This window comes from Calypte anna, chromosome 3, assembly GCF_003957555.1.
Source record: "Calypte anna isolate BGI_N300 chromosome 3, bCalAnn1_v1.p, whole genome shotgun sequence".
NCBI lineage: Eukaryota > Metazoa > Chordata > Aves > Apodiformes > Trochilidae > Calypte > Calypte anna.
Window position 1 is genome coordinate 402,891 of NC_044246.1, and position 24,123 is coordinate 427,013.

Genomic DNA, 24,123 nt, shown 5'->3' on the forward strand with positions numbered 1-24,123 from the left:
TGAGATCGCTGTCTCTTCTGACTGCTCCAAAATGGGATGCACTTCATCCTTCCAACTCAGGCCTACTGAGGAAGTTGTCAGGCAATTTTTACTGACCAAGAAAAGACTCAGCCTTGCTTGTCATTGTGCTGCAAGAAAAAGGCACCATTGCCACAATGTGATGGTCACTCTTCCATCTGCCTTGTGCCACCACTGTCGGTGTGCTCTGTAGCCACTATGTTCCTCAGTAGAGAGGACTTACAGTACAGTTTTCTGATGGCAGGACAGGCAAAACCATAGGAACCAAACCTAAAGCCGAGGATTTTGTATACAAATTTTTTGTCACCTGGAAATTTAACAGCATTACTCTCTAGATTTGGAATCCAGTTCAGGAAGGAGTTTCTGCAGTTTTGATGCATTTCCCATAAGATTGCATCTCAAAGAGGGCTCAACTGGAATTTGAGCACCCAAGAGTGAGGCTCTTTCCAACAGGCAAAGCTTCTCTTGAAGGAAGAAGAAAGCAAACTCCAGCAGGTTTTATGTGCAGCATCTCCTGTACCACATTCCTTCCCTCCCCTCAGAGGTTTCTGTTGCTTGATTGAAAGCCTTCTCATTCTTTCCATTGCCATAGCAGCAGATAAAAGAGGCAGGGGGAGAGAGTTCCAAAATACTTATTTTATTTTTAAGCTCACAGGTCTGTTACTAATCATCAGTGCTCCATACTGCTTCACAATGGAAGAATGTCACTAGCCAGTGCCACCCTTTTGTATTCTCCTGAGATGAAGACAACTGTAAGGCAGTTGCCAAGTTATGGAACGTGTCCTCAGAGCGGTGGAATCTCCCTCTGCTGCATCTGAAGGACAAAATGGATAATTAGAGGGGTCTCCTGATACTTGGCAACCAAATGGAGGCTCGCTGGCATTGTGCCTTTAATGTGAGATAGGAGTGCTTCAGGTAGGCTTCATTTGGCATCCATACCTGTGCAGAGGCTGAAAAGCACAGGGGATTTTGGTGAAGTGGAGTGACAAGGGAATTTTTTTCCCCATGCCAGAATAGCAGGTAGGATTCAGAGCTCAGATACAAAGGAAGCAAGCGACTTAGCCATGCACAGATGGGTGATGATCACCCCAGATGTCTGTGAGAAGGTCTGTACCCACTGCTGTTAGCAGGGAAGAGGCCATACATTTTTTGAATTCACTGTATAAGCTAAATGCTCAAAAACATTTTGAGCTGTATAAACAGAAGCAGAAGCATCATACTGGCTTGTATGGCTTGTTTACTCATGCAACTCTAAGAAATCATAAAATAAATTAGGAAAAGGAAGAATACTTGATGTTTTCAGTATTATTAGTTAAAGGACTAGGTAAAAAAAATACTAATTTATTACTTCTAGCCTGGATGTTCAGCTATCATTTAAACATGAAATGCATACTACATAGAAAGGATATTTTTAAACCAGACTTTCAAAAATGAAGAATGATTGTTCATTAAGAGAAATACTACAATGTACTGCTGTCTGGAATTTGCTGGATCCCATACTATTAGCACACTGTGATTACATTTAAGGGATTCCACCTTAGGCTTCTGTTCATTATGCAGGCTGTGAGACTTATTTTCTGCAGCAATGAAAAAAAACAGAAAGGAAATATGGCAGGTAGTGAGCATGGTTGAGAGGGACTAATGCCACTCAGTACACTTTACAGCCTAATTAGAGGAAAATTTGTGTGCTTTTTATGAAGAGAGACAGGATAAGGAAAGAGGAACACATGAAGTGATATCAAAGCACGGACAGCTTTTTTTCCAACCAGAATTAAATGCTAACCCTGAGGTGTACTGGAAAGCTCTGCTTCCACAGCAAATCAATATATGTGGTAGACCCCTTTAGGTGGCTATGGATTTCTATATATTAATATAATTTTAAAGGAACAGCTAACTCACTAATGAAGAGCTACGTTACTAAGAAACCCCATGTCCAAATTAGTAAGTAAAGGCTGGTCAGCTGAGTCCTACCACATTAATTTGCAGGCAAACCTTGCTGATTCATATTAGTAATTATGCAAACCATTATGAATGATTGAACTCTGAATTCATAAACAAGTAATTGAAGAAAAGTAATCATACTACTGCACACAGCGTATTTGTTGAGTCAGATTTAATTTCCTTCTAATTGTTTTTCATCACTCATTACATGCGAAACAGCACTATGTGAAAAAATGCAATAAACCTTGCTTCAGGTCAGCCATAATTGTCTGATAAGACGAGCAGACAGCAATGGTTTTATATCCATTTTAAAGAGCAGAGAGTTTAGAAAGTTTGAAGAGCAGTTTGGTGAGAATCAGCCACCTGAGTGCTATATCCAGTAAAGCATATAGACTTTACCAGCCGATTCCAGTGCTGAAATCATGGACAGTATCTCTCAGGGCTGCTTAGACTAGGACAGGATGGCAGTATCTCAACGTGAAGCAGGTATTGCCCAGATGTGCTGCCTGATGGTGCCTCCAGGAAATGGCACTTTGGTGCGACGTGTCTGGGACATTGGAAATGCAGAAGGCAGAAAGGATTTATCAGTCCCAGTGGGTACTAGGCATGGGCAAAGCAAAGGTGCTGGCAGGCAGCACAGAGTCTAACCCTTGCCCCAATCCCTGTGCTCTACAGGTCTCTGCAGTAACCCCCATGAGTTTTTGGATGGGCCCCAGGGGGGTCAGTGGTGTCCTCAATGAGTTCTGGGTTCAGTGTCCATTTTACTCAGGAAGAACCACTGGATCAGCCACACGGCACTGTGGTTTGTGCTGCAGCTGCAGAAAAAGGGGTTTGTGAAACCACAGGTTTGAAACTGGTTGTCTGAACAAGTGACATTGCAGGTCTGGTCACAGTTCTGCTTAATGTGGTAAAAAGCACAGGCTTCCTTTCTGTGATTTACTTATCAAAAAGTACAAAAGAGGTGTCAGCCTATAAATTAGTAAACATAATCATTATTTTCTAAATCTGCCCAGTGAAGTAAATCACAGATTCATTGTCCATAAGACCACTGATTTCACTAATTACTGTGTCAGAGCTGTTGCTTAGTCCTTGATGAGTTAATTTAACAGGAATGACTAAAATGCACAGGCAAACAGATGTTTGGTGAGTAGAACCACAGAGCAAGGAGGTAAACGGCTTCATTGCTCCCATGCTGTTTGTTCAACATTTGCTTGGTTATTGAGCAGTTTTAAGTGAATTTTAAGAAATTGTAAACCAGGGAACATTTTACATTCTTTGTGATTAAGAACAACGCTTCCAGGTGGTGCTTTACTGGATTTTATATAAACTAGTCCTGGTTTTTACCTATGTAAACAGTCTGTCTTTCAAAAGTAGCAGTCAGCTGATATTTAGCAAGAAATGTTCAGTGGTTTTATTTATATTGTCGTTACTATTACCAGTTAAACTTACACTTCCAGCTGTGCTGGAAATATTCTTTATCTTTTACTGGAACCTTTGTAACCAAGAGTCTTTAGAACATCTATATATTGCCTCCAAAACAACACACCTTCTTCTTTCTGGGTGAGAGGGGATGTTTCTTAAGTGCACTTATGTTGGAAAAAAGACTTTTGCTGTTCTGCAGACTGTTTGGGCAGCACCATAAGAATGACTTGGCAGTAAGAACTGCGTTGCATCCCAGCCCACCCAGTGCTCTCTCCACTCCCAGGAAGTGGAATTCCCTGCTCTTCATGGGCACTCCTGGTGTCATGGTGTTGTACTCGAGCCCCTGTCAGCTGACAGGCTGCTCCACTTCACCTGAGTTTGTCCTGGTTGGGTTCATGGTGTCTGCAAGAGCAGCAGCTTGCTTCTTACTGAGTAGCCACTGCAATACCAGGCTGGAGTGAGGTGTATGCTGCAGGGAAACAGCAAAAAAAACCTGGGGGGTTTTCCATCATGTGCCAGAAACACTGATGAGGAGCTCAGTGTCTGTAAACTGCCAAAACACTCAAGTTTAAAGAATTCGAAGGTGGTAGGGAATGACTGTGAATATTATGAGCTCTGAGCATTTGAGAACTGGTAGAGTTCCAGATACAGCCTGGAGATTCTGCATTTCAAGCATTATGTTTTGCCTTTTAAAAAAATAAATTTAAACTTGGAAAAATGAACAGCTTGAAAATTCACCATGTAGTACTGAGTGTGGGAAGCTAGAGAGAGGAAAGGAGACTATTTGCTACTTGCACATTAATGGGATATGAAGTTTGTCAGTGACTCTGCCTGATACTGGGCACTATAAATATATGTGCACTGCACATGCCGTGTCCCAAGGAATGGGTGCCACCTGCCCTTCCAGTTTCTGCAGACCCTGACCTTGTCCTGCTCTCGTGGCAGAGGGAAGTCCCCAGAGCAGCACAGGGACAGCTGCTGAGGGCTGTGGTTGGCATTCCCTCACCTGGATGCTGCAGCAGAGCACAGAGTTCTGGGTGTGCACAGGTAATTGATAAGCACAGCTGCAGGGAGGGATTATTCCCTGTGACTTAATGAGCTGAGGGTGCCCACAGGCCTGTCCACAGTGACACCACCAGCTATCTCTGCTGTCATCAGGAGCATGCAAGCAGCAAGAAAAGGAATGGAAGTAATTAAAAACATATTACAATCCTCATATTAAAAAGAAAACCACTATTTTTCAGGCTTTAATAATGAGATTTACTTTCACAGTAAGAGCAATGAGAAAATGAAACCTTTTTTTTAAATTTTTTTTGATACATTCAAATCACTGCTTTCAGGTTCTTTTTCCACCAGTGACTTGTTTTTTTTAAAGAGGATTTCAGCTGAGATTTTTCAGGAAAAGTACTCAATATGTAATATGTAAAGACAAAATCAACAGTGGTCCTTAGAAGCCCATCTTTAATCATATAAGTGGAAATTATTCAGGACTTGCTTTCATTCATTTTCATAAAGGGAAGCTCAGATTGCAGAGGCTTGGCAAATGTGGCAGTGGTGTGACAAAACTGGTCTGTAGGAGTACTGCAGTTATGCCAAGCTTGTGATAAAAGATCAGATCTACTAGAGCAGTTAAGCTCAGTCTACAGAGCTGGTCTATACCTTTCCACCATTACTTTAAAATTGTTTAGAAAAACATCAGTTATTATTTTCTTTAACTTTACATAATTGCTTTTTGTTTTCTTGTTGCACAAACTGAGTCACTTATTCTGAAGGGCTTTCACTAAATTGTAAGGTTTTCTGGCTTTCACATGTTGCTGTGGGTGATTCATCCTGTGCTGTTAGACCTGCCTGGGAGGGCAGGAGCTCTGCCAGAGTTCAGTGCTGAGTCCTGACTGCCTGGAGTGCTGGGACACACTGCAGGTGTATGGCAGGTTCAAGGTTTGCTGTCACAGAGGCAGATGTCATGTTCTCCAAAAGTGGTGTAAAGTTGCAAATGAAATGGAGAATAAATACAGCTAGGTCCTGAGCAGAAAGCTGTGTGTGTGCACGCTACACTTCTGCTTGCTAGCAGTGGCCAGATTTGTTTGGTTTTTTAACACGGAATGTCTTGAAAAGGGAGAGATTCCATCTCTTTTGTACAGGAGCCCATCAAATATTTTCCTCCTCCTCATTCCTACTCCATCTAGTGAAGGTTGCACATCACAAATAAAGCAGAACAGACTTTAAATATTGTTTGTCAATGGAAGGCGAGACCAGCTTCCTAGCAACAAAAAGGATGTGGCTGATTGTCTTCAAAAGGGGAGACCATTTCATCCCACCTCGTTACAAATGCCTTCCCATGACAGCTTCTGGCAGAATAGAAGTTCAACAGCAGAGGATCCCCCTGTTAGAAAGTGACCAAGTTTGAAAACCCGTTATGCTCCTGGCAGACATTGTCATCTTGTACATATTTAGCCTGATTGCTCTGGCTGGTTATGAAAGAGTAAATGGTGCAAACACATGTGGCAGATGCCGTTCTCCTGATAGTGGAGGAGCCTTTGAGCCTCTGTTGGTCGCATGCCAGCTCCATCCTGTACACTGAAGAGCATTATACTTGCAAGCCATCTACAGCTTGCCCTGGGGGACTGCTGCTGAAGTGGTAATAAAAGTCAGAACGAGCCTCAGAAAGTCGACTTGTTGGTTTGGCTTCAAATGGTTTTTTTCATTATTAAACTTCCCTTTAGCTGCCATATGTAGGTCTGCTTTCTCAGAAACGCCATGTGCCCCACTAGGAAGGTGACTTGAACTGAAAAGATCAGTAGATAAAAATGTAGAGCCAGCCAAGAAAGTGGATTGTTTCTGTGAAGTGTATCTTTAAATTGCTGCTGATGGTTATGTTTCTTTAGGTGAAGGGAAGGGGATCTGGGAGTAAATGTTGTTTACTGGTAGCTTCCTTTAGCATCCATCTAGAAAATACATTCTCCATTACTCAAAAAAAGGTCATTTTATTTGCATCAAATATTGCAAGCTGGGTAAGGCATTTCAGGTTTTTAGCTCCAAATCTGTGAATATTGACAGGAACAACTAAAAATGCAGTTCTGGACTGAGCTGGTAACAGTAGCAGTAATATGCAGCATCCCTGAAACATTTCATAAACATGATTTAATGCACCATCTCAGTGAGACAGGTGAACAGCTTAACCAGAGTGAGGCAGTTGGAAGATGTGCCTCAATCAAGAGATTAAATCACCTTATCAGGGTTAGAACTAAGATACTGACTTGAAAACAAAATGTTTGGCCAGTGGAGCATGGCTTTTAGCAGGGCATATCAGTAGAAACACCCTTTAATTATGTTAATGTGTTATTGTAGAACACCCCTCTTTTCTCTGCTTTGCTATCTAATATAAACGTCAAATTAAAGGTTTGTGTTGGGTGGGGGGTTTCTTCTGAAATTGAAGGGGTTTAAAATATTTGGGGAATATCCTGTTCTCCTCCCAGTCCCCTGTACATGTTATAGGTATATAATTACTTAGAGATTTTTAAAGCTGAGCTCACCTTTTCTAACATTTCACATGCAAATGAAGAGGTAAAATGCTGGCAAAGACTCCTGGGCTGGGCAGCACTTCCTGTCGCAAGAACAGGGTATCTGTAATAGTGGCAATAAATATTTATATTGTGAAACCATCAGTGGGAAGAACCCTGCTGTGGTGGGCACTCTGCAGACCCGGGAGAGGCAGCCCTGGCCAGCCTGCCACCCACAGGGAAACACAGGGAAACACAGAGGAAAGGGGAAGGGAGCTTATGATGGGATGGGCAGGTAAAAACCAGCAAAGTTCTGCCAGGTGCACAGTGTCAGGCATTGTGCAGGGCAGGAGTGGGAGGGGGTAAACGCTGCCATTAGGCACTAATGAAAAAAAAAAAAAGAAAAATCTTCTGCAGAAAGGAAATGGCACGTTAGTTTTCCAGAGACAGATAATGTCAGAATTATTAAACTTGTGTAGCACCTTTTAAGTTGCTTTATCCAGATGGTCCTTTGAGGACCCTGCAATGCGTCCTCCTGACAGCAGGGCCAGGCCTGCCTCTCACTGAAGCTGAAAAAATTATTTTTCATTCGAGAGGGAAGAGAAATCCCAGCTTTGCAATCTATCTGCCACCAGTTATATTTACAGCCTTGAAGTTCTACATTGTCTCCATCCTTTCACTCCTTTTTCACAGAAGAATGCTGTCGTGAATGCTGCCACTGAAAGAAAAAGTTACAAGAGCTTCCTCGAATAGGTTCAATTTAGCTTCTGTGTACTACTGCAAAGAACATATTGCAACACTGTGGTGGCCTGTTTTTCTGGCCTTTATTAATCCAGAAACCTTAATGATGAACAACATTTGTGTCATTGTCTACACAAATTTAATTTGTTTATGCAGCAGTTCAGTTAATCCTGCAATCTGCTTTTCTCAAATGAGGACAGATAATGGAGACACCGTTCTTTACAGGTCTTCAGGCTTTTAAATTCTGATAAAATCAGGATTCTTCACTGAGTCTTGCCACAGCTCTGAATTAAGCCACTTTAAATGTAATTACTGAAGCTGGCTGTACATCAGGAACATCCATTAAAAGAATTGATTGACCATGCTGTTACAGGAGGCATTTTATGAACAAACGATCATGATGGGTCCAGAACTGTAATTTATAAAGGCAAAAAAGCAGGTAAATACTTTATTAGTGGTTAATGAGAGCTTCACAAGATAACTAAATTTCTTCTTTTTTAACCAGCTACTTCAGGGAATCTTGGTCCATGGCCATCTATCACGATCGGTTTATTGATCTCAAGAAGGAACTGCGCCAAATCCTGATCTCAGAACAGGTAAGAAAAGTGGCTGCTGAGTGTATTTTATTATTGAGGTAATTTGTTAGTGTTGTTCACTTAGGTTTCTTCTCTCATCTTTCTCCTATAGCTTTACATTTCTGTTTAGCTATTTTCCTTCAGACACTGGAGCAGACCTGTACCTCACAGGGGGGTCACTAAGCACAGCATGTCAGTCAGTGTTGTTATTTGGGCATTTTTCAAATTTGCTGCTAGAACTTTACATTGCTTTGCTTCCCTTTACAGCATTTGTGCATTGTATGGACAGTTTAGTACAACTTCCCAGCAGAATTTGGAGGTTTGTTTGTCTAGTGACCCCCCCCCTTTTTTTTTTTTTAATCAATGCTTGCTACTAAGAATAAGCTGCAGGCCATCCTAAACATGAGCTGAGGTTGTGAGAAGTAGATTTTTCAATGTCTCCCTATGGGAAATGGCTTTTGTAGTGGGAAGAGTGAAAGCAACTGGCTTTTCCAGTAGTAAGTAGTTTTCCTGAAGGATGCAATTAAAATGTTTGCTGGTGCTGTTTCCAGCTTTGCTGCTAGCACTGTAGACAGAGGCATAAAGTCTCGGCAGGCTGTAACTTTGCCTGCTCAAAATCCAAAGCCCACTGCACCCCATGAAAAGGACTGCTAACTGCAGATTTCCAACAACCCAAGAACTGCCTCCCCCACCCCCTGATGAATTTCTGGCTGATTTCAGACATAATTTGCTGCCTGGATCTCGATACTTCCAACCCACTACTTGGGACCAATTTACGCTCTTTCTCCTCCCGCTGCTTTTGCTTTTGTTTGGAGCAGTGACATTCCCTCTGATAGCAGGATTTTTTAAAGTATTCACTTAAAAAAATTAATTTTTTTTTTTTTACTTGCGGAAAACGAACAGAACAAACTGTAAATGGAGGCAGGGTGACAAAAGGGAAGGAAGAAGCAGCCCACCCATTTCCATGGCCCAAGCTGGCATGCTGTCGTGTGTCACAGCTGCAGCCACGCGTGCGCTCGACCCCTGCCTCCTCCCAGAAGGGCGAGATGCAATTTTCCTCCTATTGTCATGACACAGAAAGTGCCTCAGCACAGTTTTATTTTACACTCTCTTGGAAGACATCTATAAAAGACCACAGAATGAAATTCTGCGCAGAATGGGAGGCATGATGAGAAGTGTTTTTCTTGCTGTCATTCAGCCGCATTTCTCATGCTGTAAGTGTGAACAACTTTAGAGAAAGGGGAATTCGTGTCCTACAAATTAAAGACTCGCTCGCCTTGCCCTCTTCTTGTTGCAGTAGCCCTGACACACTAAAATAGTCTCACTGAACGGACAGAAGGCACCTCTGTGAGCCAGAATTGCTTACAGAACATAGGGGTCAGTATCTGCCTCAGGATGCAAGTTTGTCTTTACTTCTTGCATTTTTTATTTGGATTTTCTTTGTGGTGATTTTAACTATATTTCCTAAGCACCACATTGATGGGACATGTACCTCTTGCGTGTGCCTTCCAGGCACATTGCCACTGCCTAGGAGGTACCATGCACTTATGGAAGGAAAATCCCTGAACTCAATGTATTTCTATGTGGAGCAAGAGACCTTCTGTCCTTGCTTCCTGTTGCTCATATTTCTGCTCACTTCAGCATGCAGATAAACGAGTCATCAAATGTAAAAATGAGAGGAAAAGACACCTTTGAAAGAAAAGTTTAAGAACTGATTGTAAGTATTTATGGAAGACAGACATTTCTGGGTGCAGTTTCCACAGAAACTGGAAATAGGTCTCATGTGTTTAGGGATAATATTTGCAGGAGTGTTCACCAGCAGTAGGTAGTGTGTGCACAGAGGGGCCTGATACAGCTGGGACAGGGACCACGTTTTTAGACTGTGTATTGAAATCCTCAGCCCGGCATGCACTTGTTGCCGGCGTGACTCCGGCGCGGGATGCCGAGAGCCGAGGGATGGCGCGGGGAATGTTTACCCTCCCGCAGGATCCCAAACATGTGTTTGTTTCAGCATGCGGAGCTCCAGCTATGCAAACATGCAGATGGCGGGGCTGGGTGTTCGCACCTCCGTCAGCTGTTGGAGTGTCGCCGCAAACTGAGGGCACACACGTGTGGGAGAGCCTCCTGTCCTCCCGGGGAATAGCGGGCTGGTGTGCACACCGCAGCTGGGGTGGCTCTGCGGGGTCGGCTCGGTGCAGGCGGTACATCAGGCACCGGGGGGGCAGTTTCCTCCGGGCTGCGCTCGGGACGCCTTCGGGGAGGACACGGCCTGGCGGTCCCTGCGGAGGGGCGGGATGCAGCACCGGGGGAGCGGAAAGCCCATGGGGACGCTGGCCGTGCCCGGCTCTCCCAGGGGGGGCTGCCGACCGGGATGCGAGCCCCGCTCGGAGCCCTCCGTCTGTCTCCTCTCGCCCCCGTTTTTGCGGGGTTTTCGATCCCTGCCGCCACACCGAGATCCGACGGCTCTGCCTTGCAGGTTCCCGGGCTATCCCCCGCCGACACGCCGCCCCCGGAGGACCTCGCCGAGCAGAGCCCCGGCCCGCTGGCCCTGTGGGACCCCATCCTGCGCTTCCTGCGCCGACACCGACACCACCTCCCCATGTACGCCCCGGCCAGGATCACCGGCACCGGACCCCCCCCGATGGCAGGTGAGGCGGCAGCGCCGGTTCCGCTTGGCGGCAGGGCTCCACCCGCCTTACCAAAGCAGCGCCTGGAGGGGAGGTGGGAGTGCAGCTGAGATGGGGGAAGTCCTGGTGAGCATCTCCGACGGGTAGGGGGTGGGTTCGGAGTGCAGCCCCGACGGGGGGGGGGGGTGGAGGAGGGGAGGGGGCGGCGTTTCGCTGTGCAGCCCCGATGGGGAGGGGGACACGGCTCTCGGTGTGCAACCCCGGCGGGGGGGCGGCGGCGCGTGCCCGGCGGGCCCACAGCTGTATGCTAATGTCCGCGGGCCGCCCCGCCCCGCCGCACGCCTGTCGCACCGGGCGGGTGGAAAGGGGGTGAACGGGGGGGGCGGCCCCTCACACACACACACACACACACCCACCCATACCCATGCCGCCGGGGTGCCCGGGAGATCGGCAGCCCCGCTGCCGGGCTCCCCCCTCTCCTCCCCTAAGCCCACATCCCCCCCCCCTTTGTGCCGCCCGCCGGGAGGGTCGCGCAGCTTTATGCTAATGAGCCTGACAAAGGCTGCGCGCGGGGGGGCCGGCGCTCGCGTGCCGCCCGCGTGCCCCGCCGCCCCCCACAAAGGGCCGCGGGGGGAGAGGGAGGCAGCCGGCTGCTCGCTGCGGGGGGCCACACCGCAACACCCCCTCCTCCCTCCCCCTGCCGTGTCACCACCTGCGACGCCAAGTCCCCGCGCAGCCCCGGGGCCACGGACAAAGGGTTAAGGGGAAGCGGGACCGCGGGGCCGCGGGCCGGTGCTCGCTCAGCTGCACCTGCCGCGAGCGGGCACCGAGACCCCCGGCCTGCCGCATCCCCGGCGGATCAGCTTCTGGCGGGGCCGTGCTCTGCCGTGACACCGCGCTGCTGTCTGGGGGAACGGGGTGGTCGCCCAACGCTGCGGGCGCATACCCCAGAGCCGTGCCCGTCCCCGCGGCCATGCGGGGAGCTGGGCCGCATGGGGAGGGCGGCTGCGGGCGAGAGTCACCGCCGGTGGCTCTGCCGGCCGCCCGGGTTCCCTCCGTAGCCGGGGACATTCCCCTCACGGTGGCTGCGGAGCGCGGGCCAGAGGGCCCGCTCTGTATCCCTCCCCGCTCCTTAGACCTCTCGTTTAGCACCTGATGCCGCTGGCGGACAAAACCCACCCGACGGCGGGCAGTGTGCCCCCCTCTCCCCGCCCCCTCCCGGCACCGTCAGCCACCGTTAACGCGACTTAGTCGTCTCCAAGTTTCCGTCTCCCGATGCCGACCCGCCTCCCCGACCTGGGGGACCAACGGGGGCAGCGGGACCCCCGGGCCGCCCCCCCCCCTCCGCCCCGGGGCGGCACACAAAGGAGAGCGCGTGCCGCGGAGCGTGCTGGGGGCGGGGCCGGGCGTGTGCCGCCGCGGGGGGGCGGGGGGGGGCTCAGGTGCACCCGCCCCGCCCGCAGCCGCCGCCGCTGATTGGCCGGAGCCGCCGCCGCCGGCCCGAACAATGGCCCCGGCCCGCTTAAAGGCGGCGGCGGCGGGCAGGGCCGGGAGCCGGGGCAGCGCCGGAGCACCGCCGGAGCAGCCGCCGGCGCGAAGATGCCCCGGGGCTTCCTGGTGAAGCGTAGCCGGCGGCCCACCCCCGTCTCCTACCGGGCGCGCTGCTGCCGAGAGGCCGCCGCCGGCCCGCCGCTCCCCTCCGCCGGCCCGCCGGCAGCCTGCCCTGTCGCTCCGCCGCCCGACTCGCCGCCGGTGCCCTTCGGGACGCCCGATGCCTCCGTGCAGGCGCTGTACAGCCCCACGCGGCCCGTCAGCAGGGACAAGTACCTGGAGCGTGGCTTCAGCCTGGGCTCGCCTGTCTCCGCCGAGTCCTTCCCCGCCCCGGCCGTGCCCGGCACCATGGACCCGCTCCTCTTCGCCCCGGCCGAGCTCAAGCTCTGGGCCGCCGCCGCCGGCCACGCCGAACCCCCCGCTGGCCCTGGCGGAGCCCCGGCCGCCCCGGCCGCCCCGGCCGCGCCGCCAGCCTCGGGCCGTCCCCCTCCTGCCAAGCGGCCGCCGGGCGCCGGGGAGCCCGGCCGGCAGAAGGCCCCGTCGGGCAAGAAGGCGAAGGCGATCCGCAAGCTGACCTTCGAGGACGAGGTGACCACCTCGCCCGTGCTGGGGCTGCGCATCAAGGAGGGCCCGGTGGAGGCGCCGGCCAAGGCGCGGGGCGGCTGCGCCCGGCCGCTGGGCGAGTTCATCTGCCAGCTTTGCAAGGAGGAGTACGGGGATCCCTTCGCCCTGGCCCAGCACCGCTGCTCCCGCATCGTGCGGGTGGAGTACCGCTGCCCCGAGTGCGACAAAGTCTTCTCCTGCCCCGCCAACCTCGCCTCCCACCGTCGCTGGCACAAGCCGCGTCCGCCCGCCGCCAAGGGCGGCCCCGAGACGGGTCGGGCCCCGGCGGAGGAGCCGCCGAAGGAGGCGGGGGGCGGCAGCGGGGGCAGCGGCAGCGAGCGGGACACGCCGAGTCCCGGCGGCGGCTCGGAGGCGGGCTCCGAGGAGGGGCTCTTCGAGTGCCCGCGCTGCGCCAAGCGGTTCCGCCGGCAAGCCTACCTGCGCAAGCACCTGCTGAGCCACCCGGCACCAGCACCGGCAGCCGCCCCCGAGCCCGCTGCCGAGGAGCCACCCGCCCCGCCGCCCGCCGAGTGCCGGCTGTGCCCGGTGTGCGGGGAGACCTTCCCCAGCAAGAGCAGCCAGGAGCGGCACCTCCGCCTGCTGCACGCCGCGCAGGTCTTCCCCTGCAAGTACTGCCCTGCCACCTTCTACAGCTCGCCCGGCCTCACCCGGCACATCAACAAGTGCCACCCCTCCGAGAACAGGCAGGTCATCCTGCTCCAGGTGCCGCTCCGCCCCGCCTGCTAGAGCCGCCCGTGCCTTCCCGGGGCTCCACCGGCACCGGGGCTGGGACCGAGGCCGGGGCCGCGGCCGCCCGGCCGAGCGGGTCCCGCGGGCTGCGCCTCGGACTCGACATACGATTAGCTTTAATACAGCTTGTGAACTGCTGGAATCTGGCTTTACACTTACCTTTCCGGGGTCTCTCTTTTTTTTGTTTGGTTTTGTTTTGAGGTTTTTTGTTTGGTTGGTTTTTGTTTGTTTTCTTCTCTTTGGTTTGAGTTTTTAATTTATTTTTTTTTGTTCGTTTGTTTCAGTTTTTATAAATGTGAACAGATCAAACCGCTTGAAGTGATAATTTCCTTTAGTATAGCCACAAATGCCTTGACTCTGCTGTTGATGGTCTCCAGAAAATGCTGTAGAAATTGCCTTAACTGTGACATGCCAACTTCGTTTGTTTTGCCCTTACTGCGGTAGCTCATGAGTTGACTATCTGTATATGTTGGTTTGAGTAATTATGTTATTTATTCGTTATTTATTTATATTAATTATGAAGATTGATATTATTTGATTGCAGATACTCTAATGCGCTTTTTGTCTCCCCCGCCTGCCATTTCACTGTGCGTTTTAGAAGGTCTTTTTTTCTAAAGGGATCTGCTAAAAAGGTTTTAACTTTTATACCTAGAATAACACATGATCTGAACCATTTTATTCTGTGCAACTGACAGCTCTTACTTTTAGATGCAACCTCTTTTTCTACACACATTATTTTCTTAACTGTTAGCTATTTATAGAGTGCTTCAATAGAACTGTTTCAACTGTATAATTATTTACTATTCAAATAAAATATTTTCAAATTCAAGCGTGCCCTTGCTGCCTCCTGCTTCTCCCTTCAGGGCTGGCCCTGGAGGGTTTTGGAGGGGCAGGGTCCAGGCTCTGGACTTCAGCTAGCTGGGCACTGTGGTGAGCACCCCCCTGCTCTGCTGCCCTGCTGTGCCAAGGGGTGCACAGGGACTGCTGCCCCACACCCTGCTCTGTGCTCTGCTTCTGGCCTTTGGGAAGAGCTTCCAGCCATCTTCCCCTCAAAGTGTTGCAGGGAAGGGGGCACCTTCAAGGGAGAGGATATGGAAAACTTGAGCAGTCATCCCCTGTGCCAGGACGTGCTGTTTGCTTGGGTGGCTTCCCCGCTGCGATGTGGGGCTGGGGTCTGTGGAGAAGCTGCATCCTGATGTTGTGAGCCAGGGAGGCTGGGCTTGGAGTGCTTGTTTCGAGGCTGGAGCCTGATCCTCTCTGCTCTTACGCTGCGTGGTGGGGTTTCTGCAGTATCTGCCTCTAATGAGGGGGTTTTGGCAAAACAGGTGTCCTAGAGCTGCCCTCTGGAGTAGGGGAGAACTATGCATGAGGAAACCTGGAGGGGCAAGGGGAAAACGAGGTGCAAAGCACCCCGGTTCACCCAGCCCAGGGAGGTGTGGCCATGTCCTATGGCCCATGGCAGGGCTCTGTGCAGGATACATCTGGTCCTGGGAGCGGTTTTAGCAGCAGCAGTGTGGGGCTACCAGCCCTGGTGTGTGGGGGCTCAGGGCTGGGCTCTCTATGTGGGAATGATGTGAGTCTGGTCAAAAATGGCTTCATTTTTTTTTTTTAGCAAAAATAGTTGTAATACCAGTGTGAGTGGGAATGATGTGTGCTGGGTCAATGACAATCCTCTCCCAGGTATCCCAGTGCAGCTGTATGATCTATCCCTTTGCTGGCAGGAGATGCCACCCTCATGGTCTGCTTGGCACCCCTGCGGGCAAATACCTTATCACCTACTGATGTCCTAAGGGCTAGATCTGGGCTGAGGCATCTCAGCTGGGGTGTTTTGGAACCATCTGTCTAGGGGACAAAAACACCTTCAAGGCTTTTGCTGGCTGGAGGAGGTTTCTAACCTGTTCCTGTCATGTGCACTCACCTAAAGGCTCTTGCCTGAGAGGTGGCTCTTTCCTTGGGAAGGGAAGGAGACCTTCCCAGGACATGACTGCATTTTTTTTTTATATAGCAAAGCTTCTAGAGAAAGAAAAACTAGTTTGTTGGTTTGGGTTCTTTTCATGTTCAGTCAAGCTAAAAGGCTCCAAAACCAGTGCACTCCTCCTGCCTTGATTCCTAGGAAAACAACTGCCTTGCACTTCAGGTCCAGGCGAAGCTGTGGTTTTAGCTGTAAATTGATACTCTGAAAGAGAACATCCCAGCAGCCTGAGAGATACGGGCAGGAAAACATGCCTGGCAAGAAGTGTGGGGTGCTTTTCCTGGCTTCCCTGGCCCTGGAAAGCCCCAGATGCTGGGCTGTCACAGCCTGGGCTGTCACAGCTCTCTGAAGGCAGGCAGACTGGTCTCTCCACTCCCTGAGGGGTTTGCCAACACACAGGGTGATCTTCTTGGGCTGTTGAATGCCGTTTCCATACCAATGCCCAGCACATCCTTCAGAGAGGCTCCATCCATGTCTTCACAGTGGTGCCCCTGCTGAAATCTTTGCTCTAAGCATGTGGCACTGACAGGCCAAAACCACCTGCTTCAAACCACTGTTGATTTCCCAGTAGTCAAGTAAATTTGTGCCTGTCCTGTTTGGAGTTGGATAAAATCTGGTGGGGTCAGAAGACTGTCCCAGGTTTGTGGGGAGCTGCCATCAGCTGCATCTGCTGGGAGGACGGCACCCTGCAGTGGGAGGTGTGACTGGGGAAGGGTCGTGTTCTGGGGGGAGTAAGGAGAGGTGGAACTGTGTCACTTGGTAAGCTGGGCTCTGTTCACAGGCACCTGTGGAACAGGGCCGTGGCTGGGCTGAGTGAGCTGCAGGGCCACTCATGGCCTCGCCCCTCCTGTCACCCATGGTTACAAAGCCACCTGCTGATGGCCAGCCTACTCTGGGCAGTATTTTGTGGAGGGATCTGTCCCACTGCCCAGGCCCCCTGACATGGGACCTCAGCCCAGCTCTCCTCTGCCTCCACCTCTCCATCTCGACAAGTCGAGAGCTGAGCAGCGTGGGTGAAGCTTGCAGCAGCTTCTGGGAATGCAGGTGCTGCCTTGTGGTGCCATGGTCTCCACATCCGGCCAGTGCTGTGCAAACAAAGCCTCCTGCTGTCAGCTAACAAATCAATTTGCCGATGAAGCATCCAGCAGGAACAGGTTTGGGCACCGTGGAAAACACGGATCCTACCTCAAATACTCTGTGAGGCTGTTTTGGCACCGGCGTGGTGGCTGCTGGCTCTGGGCAGGGGTCTCCAGAGCCTTTCTGTGCTCCCAGCATACCCACCTCAGCACATATGCCAAAACGAGTTCTCTGCAAACCAAAAGGAAATCAGGGAGATGAATTACAAGAACCTCTGGGGTCTGAGATGATATAGCTCCACACCATGCCTGGACCATAGGTGCAGAGGTGGCCAGAGGTTGGGAAGAGCTTTTCCTGTGGGGATGACACTGCCAGCACTGCTGCTGCTCCAGAGGAATGGGCTCTGGGTGCTGCTTCTCCAGGGTGACCTGTGTGATCACCCAGACCTGCGAGAAGACCCAGGTAGCTTTCTGAGGAGCTGGCAGGTGGAAACCACGCAGGGAGCTGCAGGTGTTCCTGCCTGCCTGTCCTGGGGGGCTGTGGAGTGTTGGGCAGCAGTGCTGACACACCTCCTGTCTCCTAGCCCACTGCTGCGTCCCAGCGGGCGTTCTGGGCCGGCATGGCTCCAGCACCTGGGTACAGCCAGTACCTGGGGCACCTTGGGGAGCAGGGTGCTGGGGCTGCCTGCAGCTTGCACATTGCGTTCAGACACCTCGAATCCTTCCATGCAGATAAAAAGCCTCATTTACGGCTTTTAATGGTTTTAATTAAATTTCGTTTACAATCCGCAGAAGAAAGGTCTGCCTCCTGGAAGCGTTTGATGTTAATCAGAAAGGGCGTGCGCCAAGCGGGGCCTTTCCTTCCCGGGGCTACCCGGCAGGTGGGGGCTGCAGGGCAGGACACCAGCCAGGATTTTTTGGTTGAAAAACGTTTTTTGAACAAAGCGCACGGCTGAAAAGAAATGTAGTGGCTAGAAAAGGCACAAACATCCCTCCCACACTGACCCCAGGTTCTGGTTTTGCTGTCGCCACCAGCGCAGGCCGGCGGAGACTGATTCGGGCAGAGGCTGAGGAAGTGGCACCGGGAGGTGGCCTCGGACACCCCCCCCTGCCGAGACTGGGGCGTGATTTGTGAATCCACCCGTTCCCCGTGGAAAAGAGTCGCTGTGTATAGGTAACAATAAAGCCGCGGGAAAGAAGCTCCAGTTTCTGATCCTCTTCTAATGCGAGGGGGGGGAAGTGGATTTACAGAAAACGTTGTGAAGCAGCGCAGAGCGGGGACTGAGAGTTTGGGAGGCAGGGAGGCTGTGGGAAGGGTCGGGGAGATAAATGACCCAACTCCAATCTTCCTGTTTGTGGGGTAAAGAGCCGAGTCAACATTTCAGTTGCTAATTTTACAGTTTTCATATGTAAATGGCACGTATTGCAGTAACAGTTCAAAGGGGAAAACAGCTGAAGCCAGAAGAAAACAAACATCTGCATCGGATGGGGATGTGTGGCTTGGCCTGCAAAGTTTTATTTTAATTGTACACACACTCACACATAAAATAGAGAATTTAATGCATATAATAAGTTATAATTCTACCTAAAATAAATATATAAAAATTTTATTACTTATATATAAATTATCTACACAAAGTATACTTCATAATGTCTAGTACAGTGCGTATCACACATATATCTTATGTATTGGCTATTATATCATGCATAAGACATTCCATATGGTGCATAGTATTAATTATATATAATTATTCATACATTATTAATAAATAATTAAATAATATTGGCTTATTTAATTTTTATTAGCTTTGTAGGGCTGTACTATGGAGCATAGACTATGCACTAGATAATGCACTGTTGTGTGTGTGCACATAACAACCTACACACATGGGGGTATGCATTGGGGCACACCTATGTGTGAACATACATATTATGGAGAAGCTGTAGTCTAGGTGTGTTGTACAGACTGCATTGCACTGTCTGTGATGCACGCATAATATACGCACTGTGCAATGTATAGTGACGTATATATTCATTATATAACATAAACTATTCATACAGTGCTGAGATTGTATAACTTTTTTCTTAGCTAAATCATTTAGCAGAAGTATACTACATATGTGCTATGGATAAAATATTATTCATATAGTAATGTTCTGGTTAGTATACTATTTACTATAATATAGTAGTAATATGTTAATTATATATCAACTAATAATATGCTTTAAATATAATAATATAATGTAGTAATATACACATATATCTAAAGTGTATATGACGTGTGCATATATTTATATACACATATAATATATATGTAATATATATGTGTAGCCTAGAATCAGTATTTTAATTAAGTATATAATGAATATTCATATTATTGAGCAGATTTACGAACAATATTTGTTCATGAACAACAATTATATAGTGCATATATAGTATACTATACTGTATGTTGAAGTATTTCACACTATGTACATCATGTAACAGATTATAGATAGATTCTATTATGCTTAATGTTATATACATTATATCTGTATATTTACTATCTATAATATATATCTAATATACATAGGTGATATACATAAAATATTAGATATAGAGATACTATAGCATACAACTTTATATACTTAATATTCTAGATTGTTATTAATAATATGTAGAGCATTTATGTCAATTAATTTTCAATCAATAGATCCAGCAATAAGATCGATAATACATGGAAAAATGTCAGGCATACTTATGTATATGTGTAAATTAAGTTTTTTAAATTTTAGGTTTTTTACTTGATTCTGTTGCTCATGGCTGTCTTCCTGTGGGTGTTTTCCTGTCTGTCTTTGGTTAGGACACGTCAGGGTGTGGGGATGGGATTCTCCATGGGAGGGGAGGAATGTCCCCCATGGCCAGGGGATGTCTGATTAGCCATGTGCTGACTCACCTGCATCCAGGGCTTTAGCTGGAGCCATTTGGGTTCCTTCTCCATCTCTGGCTGAAGCTCCTGGAAGCAATTTCAGGGAGAACTTTGTCATTTCCTCTTCGCAAAGGGCCAGACAGCTCCACGCGTCTTCTCCCACTGCCAAGTGATCCCCTCCCCAAGTGGAACCCCTTCCACTGCCCCTGACCCACGTGGGCAGTGATGCAGGAGCACCCCTGCTGTCATTCTGACCAAGAGCACGGACCCCTCCCTCTCCTTGGGCTGGGAGAGCAGAAGATCCCCAGACCCGCAGAGCAGAACATCCCCGCTGGACTCTTGCTCTGTGTCTGCTCCACGCAGAACGCTTGGCACTGTGGCCTGACATGGCTGGGCCAGCCTCAGCATCGTGTCACCAATGTCCCCTGGGGTTCCCAGCAGTCTGTGACTGTCACCAGCCAGCAGTCATCACCCCTTCAACTCCAGCTCCTGAGGGTGTCCCTGGAGTTCACCACCACCACGTCAGCTCCTGCCCCGCGGTGCCGCACACCCCACCAGGTACACAGGAGCTGCTGCAAGCTGAGATTTATTGAGGTTTTGTTATCCGGTTCATAGTACAAAAAACACAACTGAATTTTTACAAATTGATATTTTTAGTGATTTGTTTTGTTTTTTTCTTTTTTACATCAGTGCTCTTTACATCATCAGTATTTTAATTCTTCCCTGAACTAGAGATGCATGTTGCTATAACAAGAAAAGTCTTGTTCAGAATAATGACTTTGAAATTATTTAAGACCACTTTATTGGATAAGTAAGAACAAGAGAGCCTCCTTATCCAGTTCTGAAAATAGAATAAATTAAAGTACATTTTATTTTCTAATTTCCTTTACAGACACACAATCAGTAGGAAGCAAAACCAAAAAAGGTGAGGCAGGAAATCAAAATCATGCCCCCTTGTAAATGAGGCTCTCCCCAGCAGTGTTGATACATGGTGTCCTGGGCAGCCACGGGGCTGGGAGTGGACACACAGACACATTCACACAAAGGTACAAGTGCAAAAGCCACAGTGGCCCCATGGTGCATTTTGCTTCATTTAAACCACAGCCCACCAAGTGCCAAGGTGTGCATTTGAATGCTGAGCAGCAAGCCAAACAGAAACTGAACAAAAAGTGGATTTTGTTTTTTGTTGTTGTTTTTGTTCCTGAGGAGGGTTAGGAAAGCCGGGGGGGGGTGGTGGTGGTGGTGATGGGAGGGGGCTAATGCACCACTCAAGCATGGGCAGATGCTGATATTCAAACCATCAAAGCAATAAAGGTGACACAGTGGTGTCTGCCTTACAGCCATCTTCTCTCCCTGTGCCCTGCCCCGGAGGCCAGGGGTGCCCAGGCTGATTGGGGGTGCCCAGCCCCAGCCCTGGTGGGTCCAGCAGCCATGGCAGGAGGAGGCTCACGTTCTGCTGCCCATGGAGTGTCCCACCAGTCCCATCACAGTGGAGCACCAATGGATTTCTGCCTTCAGTCTGGCCGTCCTCCTCCACACCACGGGGTAGCAGGGTAGTGCTCAGATTTGTTTCTAAAATACAGGATTTTTAGCTATAAAAAGTTACGCCCCTAGAAACCTATGATACACCTAGACAGAAATACGTTTCCTGTTGAAAATGCAAGCTCTGCTTACTACACAAAGTGCCAGGAGGACCCTGCATGCCCTCCAAAGCCTTCAGTTTTAGTTTATTCTAACTAGAGATGCTTCAAGTTGCAGACTATTGCCCTGATGCATGCTGTGACAAGGTGAGGTGGTTACCTAGGAGGGCTAACTATGCAAACCATGGTGAGCAGTAGTCATGGCAAACATGCAGCAGTTTCTCTTCAGAAAGGAATTTGGTTATTTTCCTAGTGAGCAGTTCACACACGCAGGCATTGCATGCACCATGGCGGCTGGCACAGCCATCCTGAAGCCAAAGCCATTGTTGGAGGGAGGGCCAAGACATGAAGGTAAAACCCAACTGGCCTGGTAGCTGCTCACAGGTGCCTCCTGCCTGCCCTGGTGTTCACATGTGATCTGCTGCACCCGCAGGGCCCTCAGTGCCTTTGGCTCCAGCACTGCAGCCAGCACTGCTGGGTGCCCGTGCGCAGGGAGCGCGGTGCAGGTGCTGAGCTGTGAAACGGGACATTCCCTCCTGCATTTCAGGTAGGTGATCTCTGGCAATTACTAATTCTTTGCTATAGGCACAGAGCCAGTGCTGGATGACCACAGGCTGTAGCCAGGGAGCAAGGCTGAGCACAGCCTGGAAAGCACCTCCACCACCCACCCGCTCCCAGGAGGGGATGCGTGTTTCCTGGCTTGTCAGGTGAAAACCTCTGTCTATTTAAGATTCCCTAACAGACAATTAAGTGCCGACTGGAATGACTACGTGCTCTACAGTTACATTTAAGAACTGGTTTCAGTACGGTTTGTGTCCTCTTGCTGTGACACCAGCCCCTGTGCTTGGGCAGCCACTGCCACCCCAGCAGTGACAGCTCCTGCCAGTCTCTGATGGAAACGGAGTGAAACGCAGGAGGGTGAGCAGGGGAGATATGAGCATCAGCCACCCCTGGCTGGCTGCAGGAGAAAGTGACCAAGCAAACCCCTTGGCTGCTCCCTCTGACACCTGCTCATCCAAACCTGCAAGCTCTGTAGAGGCAGCAAATTATTTATTCTAAGGTCCCTTGGGTGGAGTTGTGCTCCCACAGCCCCTCAGTTGGAAGATTTGCTGAGTGCGCTGGCTGAGCGGCGAAGCTTCCCCGAGACTCTGTTCCTGGAGGCACGTGGCAGCGTGGGAGAGGGCAGCTCTGCTAACTCCAGCCCTACGGTGGCAGCCAGGTCAGCGCTGGCGCTGGTGCTGGTGGTGAGGCAGCCTGGAAAACACAACGGGCAGAGGACACGTCAGGAGAGGAGCAGCCTGCCCGGCTCTGCAGCACAGTGCAGCCCCTCTCCACCTCCTCTTCCAAATTCACGGGGGGTTCCACTCTGGTGACCTTGGCATTGATAGTGGAAATTTGGTGCAGGTGGCTGAGGAGAGGCCATGCTGAGCTCTCCTGGGGAAATCAGGAATTTCTCTTTGCCAGCTTCCAGAGGAAGGGAGGAGGGGCTGGGTGGTGAGCACCCAGCAGCACGCAGACAAGGACTCAGGCACCCAGGGCTCTGGGGCACAGCAAAGCTCCTGCAAAACCCATGTAACAGAACTTGGAAAAATGTGTCTTTCAAGTGTCTTAGAAAATAATTTTTTGCTGTGTGTCACTAACAGCTCTTCCGTATTAAATCTACTACAGAGCTGGAAATGAGTTTTCATAGTGTGAATGCTTTCATGGCACTCTACCTGGAAGGCATCTCACCCTATGCTAAAAAAAAAAAAAAAATTCCAATTTTTTTTCTAATAATTTCCACTATTTCTCCAGGACACTAAGTGCCATCATTATGGTGAGCTCATGGCCACCATTCCAGCACTTTATCTGTGAGCTGGGGAACCTGATGGCTAGAGCAGTATCTCTGGGTTTACACTTTGCTGTTCAACACTGTCAATTTACAGCTCAGTTACTCCCCCCAGGTGATTACAATCAGAGGCCAGGACTAAGTGAGCTGTCTGAATGAGAACAGGAGAGGATACAGCTGTTAACCAGGGAGTAAATGAATAAACTGAGGTGTGTGACTCCTCCCTCTGCCCTGTGGGACGGGGAAGATGCTCTGAAGAAAACCAACATGCATGCTGCAACCCAGCCCTGCTCTTGCTGCTGGGGCTCAGACCTGTCCCCAGGTGTGCCCCGGTGGCAGTGCCATTTCATCACCTCCCTTGGGGCACAAGTATTTTTAAGCCATGCTACAGTTCTCTCTCCAAGCCTTAGCACAAGGGTTTACATTAGTACTGGGGGGAGGAGCAGCCTTGCACTCAGGCACTGGCAAGCCTGTGGGAGAAGGAAGGGAGGCTGGAGCCCTCAGTGAAGGTGGGGGCAGCGTGTGACCAGCTCTGAACTCCAGGCTGAAGATTCTATTTTGCAGCACAAACGTATTTCAAATTCAACAATAGGATGTATTTTTGGCTTGCACCTTTATTTGCTTTGACTTTCTGTGCAGAAAACGCACCAGAACTCAGAAGCTGTGGATGGCTGAGCAAGGGCAGTGGGGAGCAGGGCTCCAAGCCTTGGATGGAGCAAAGTGTGTCTCACTCCCCTAAAACTTCTTGGACAGTCACAATCCAGTGTTTGCATTTCAAATACAAATCTTTACTTACCAGATTTAGACTTCAAAGCAATTGACTGAAGGGGAAAGACCACATTTAAGGAAAAAAAAAAAAAAGGTGAAAAATGTGACAGTGTGTAAAGGCACTTTAAGGCACTTTTTGTGAAATATGTGGTGCTGTCAGTTTTGGATTAAAAACCCAACCTGCAGTGCTGCTGGGGGGAGAA

General features: G+C 49.7%; 3 protein-coding genes across 3 annotated transcripts in view; 2 read left to right on the top strand and 1 right to left on the bottom strand.

Annotated features, from left to right (window-relative positions):
* The window catches only part of CFAP61 (cilia and flagella associated protein 61), a 98,003-nt gene extending 79,945 nt beyond the window's left edge, over positions 1-18,058 (top strand). The window contains exons 25-27 of the mRNA XM_030447736.1: positions 8,128-8,218; positions 10,674-10,845; positions 17,812-18,058. Of these exons, the coding sequence (XP_030303596.1) occupies positions 8,128-8,218; positions 10,674-10,845; positions 17,812-17,831 (283 nt within the window). The 3' untranslated portion in view covers positions 17,832-18,058. The remainder of the gene's footprint in view (positions 1-8,127; positions 8,219-10,673; positions 10,846-17,811) is intronic.
* Positions 12,332-13,725, top strand: INSM1 (INSM transcriptional repressor 1). Its single transcript, XM_030447737.1, is given in 2 exon segments — positions 12,332-12,359; positions 12,362-13,725. Coding segments are annotated over 2 exon segments (1,392 nt in total).
* A 2,253-nt stretch (positions 18,059-20,311) lies between the features above and the next one.
* The window catches only part of RALGAPA2 (Ral GTPase activating protein catalytic alpha subunit 2), a 110,188-nt gene continuing 106,376 nt past the window's right edge, over positions 20,312-24,123 (bottom strand). The window contains exon 40 of the mRNA XM_030446930.1: positions 20,312-22,578. Coding sequence (XP_030302790.1) covers positions 22,418-22,578 — 161 coding nt within the window. The 3' untranslated portion in view covers positions 20,312-22,417. The remainder of the gene's footprint in view (positions 22,579-24,123) is intronic.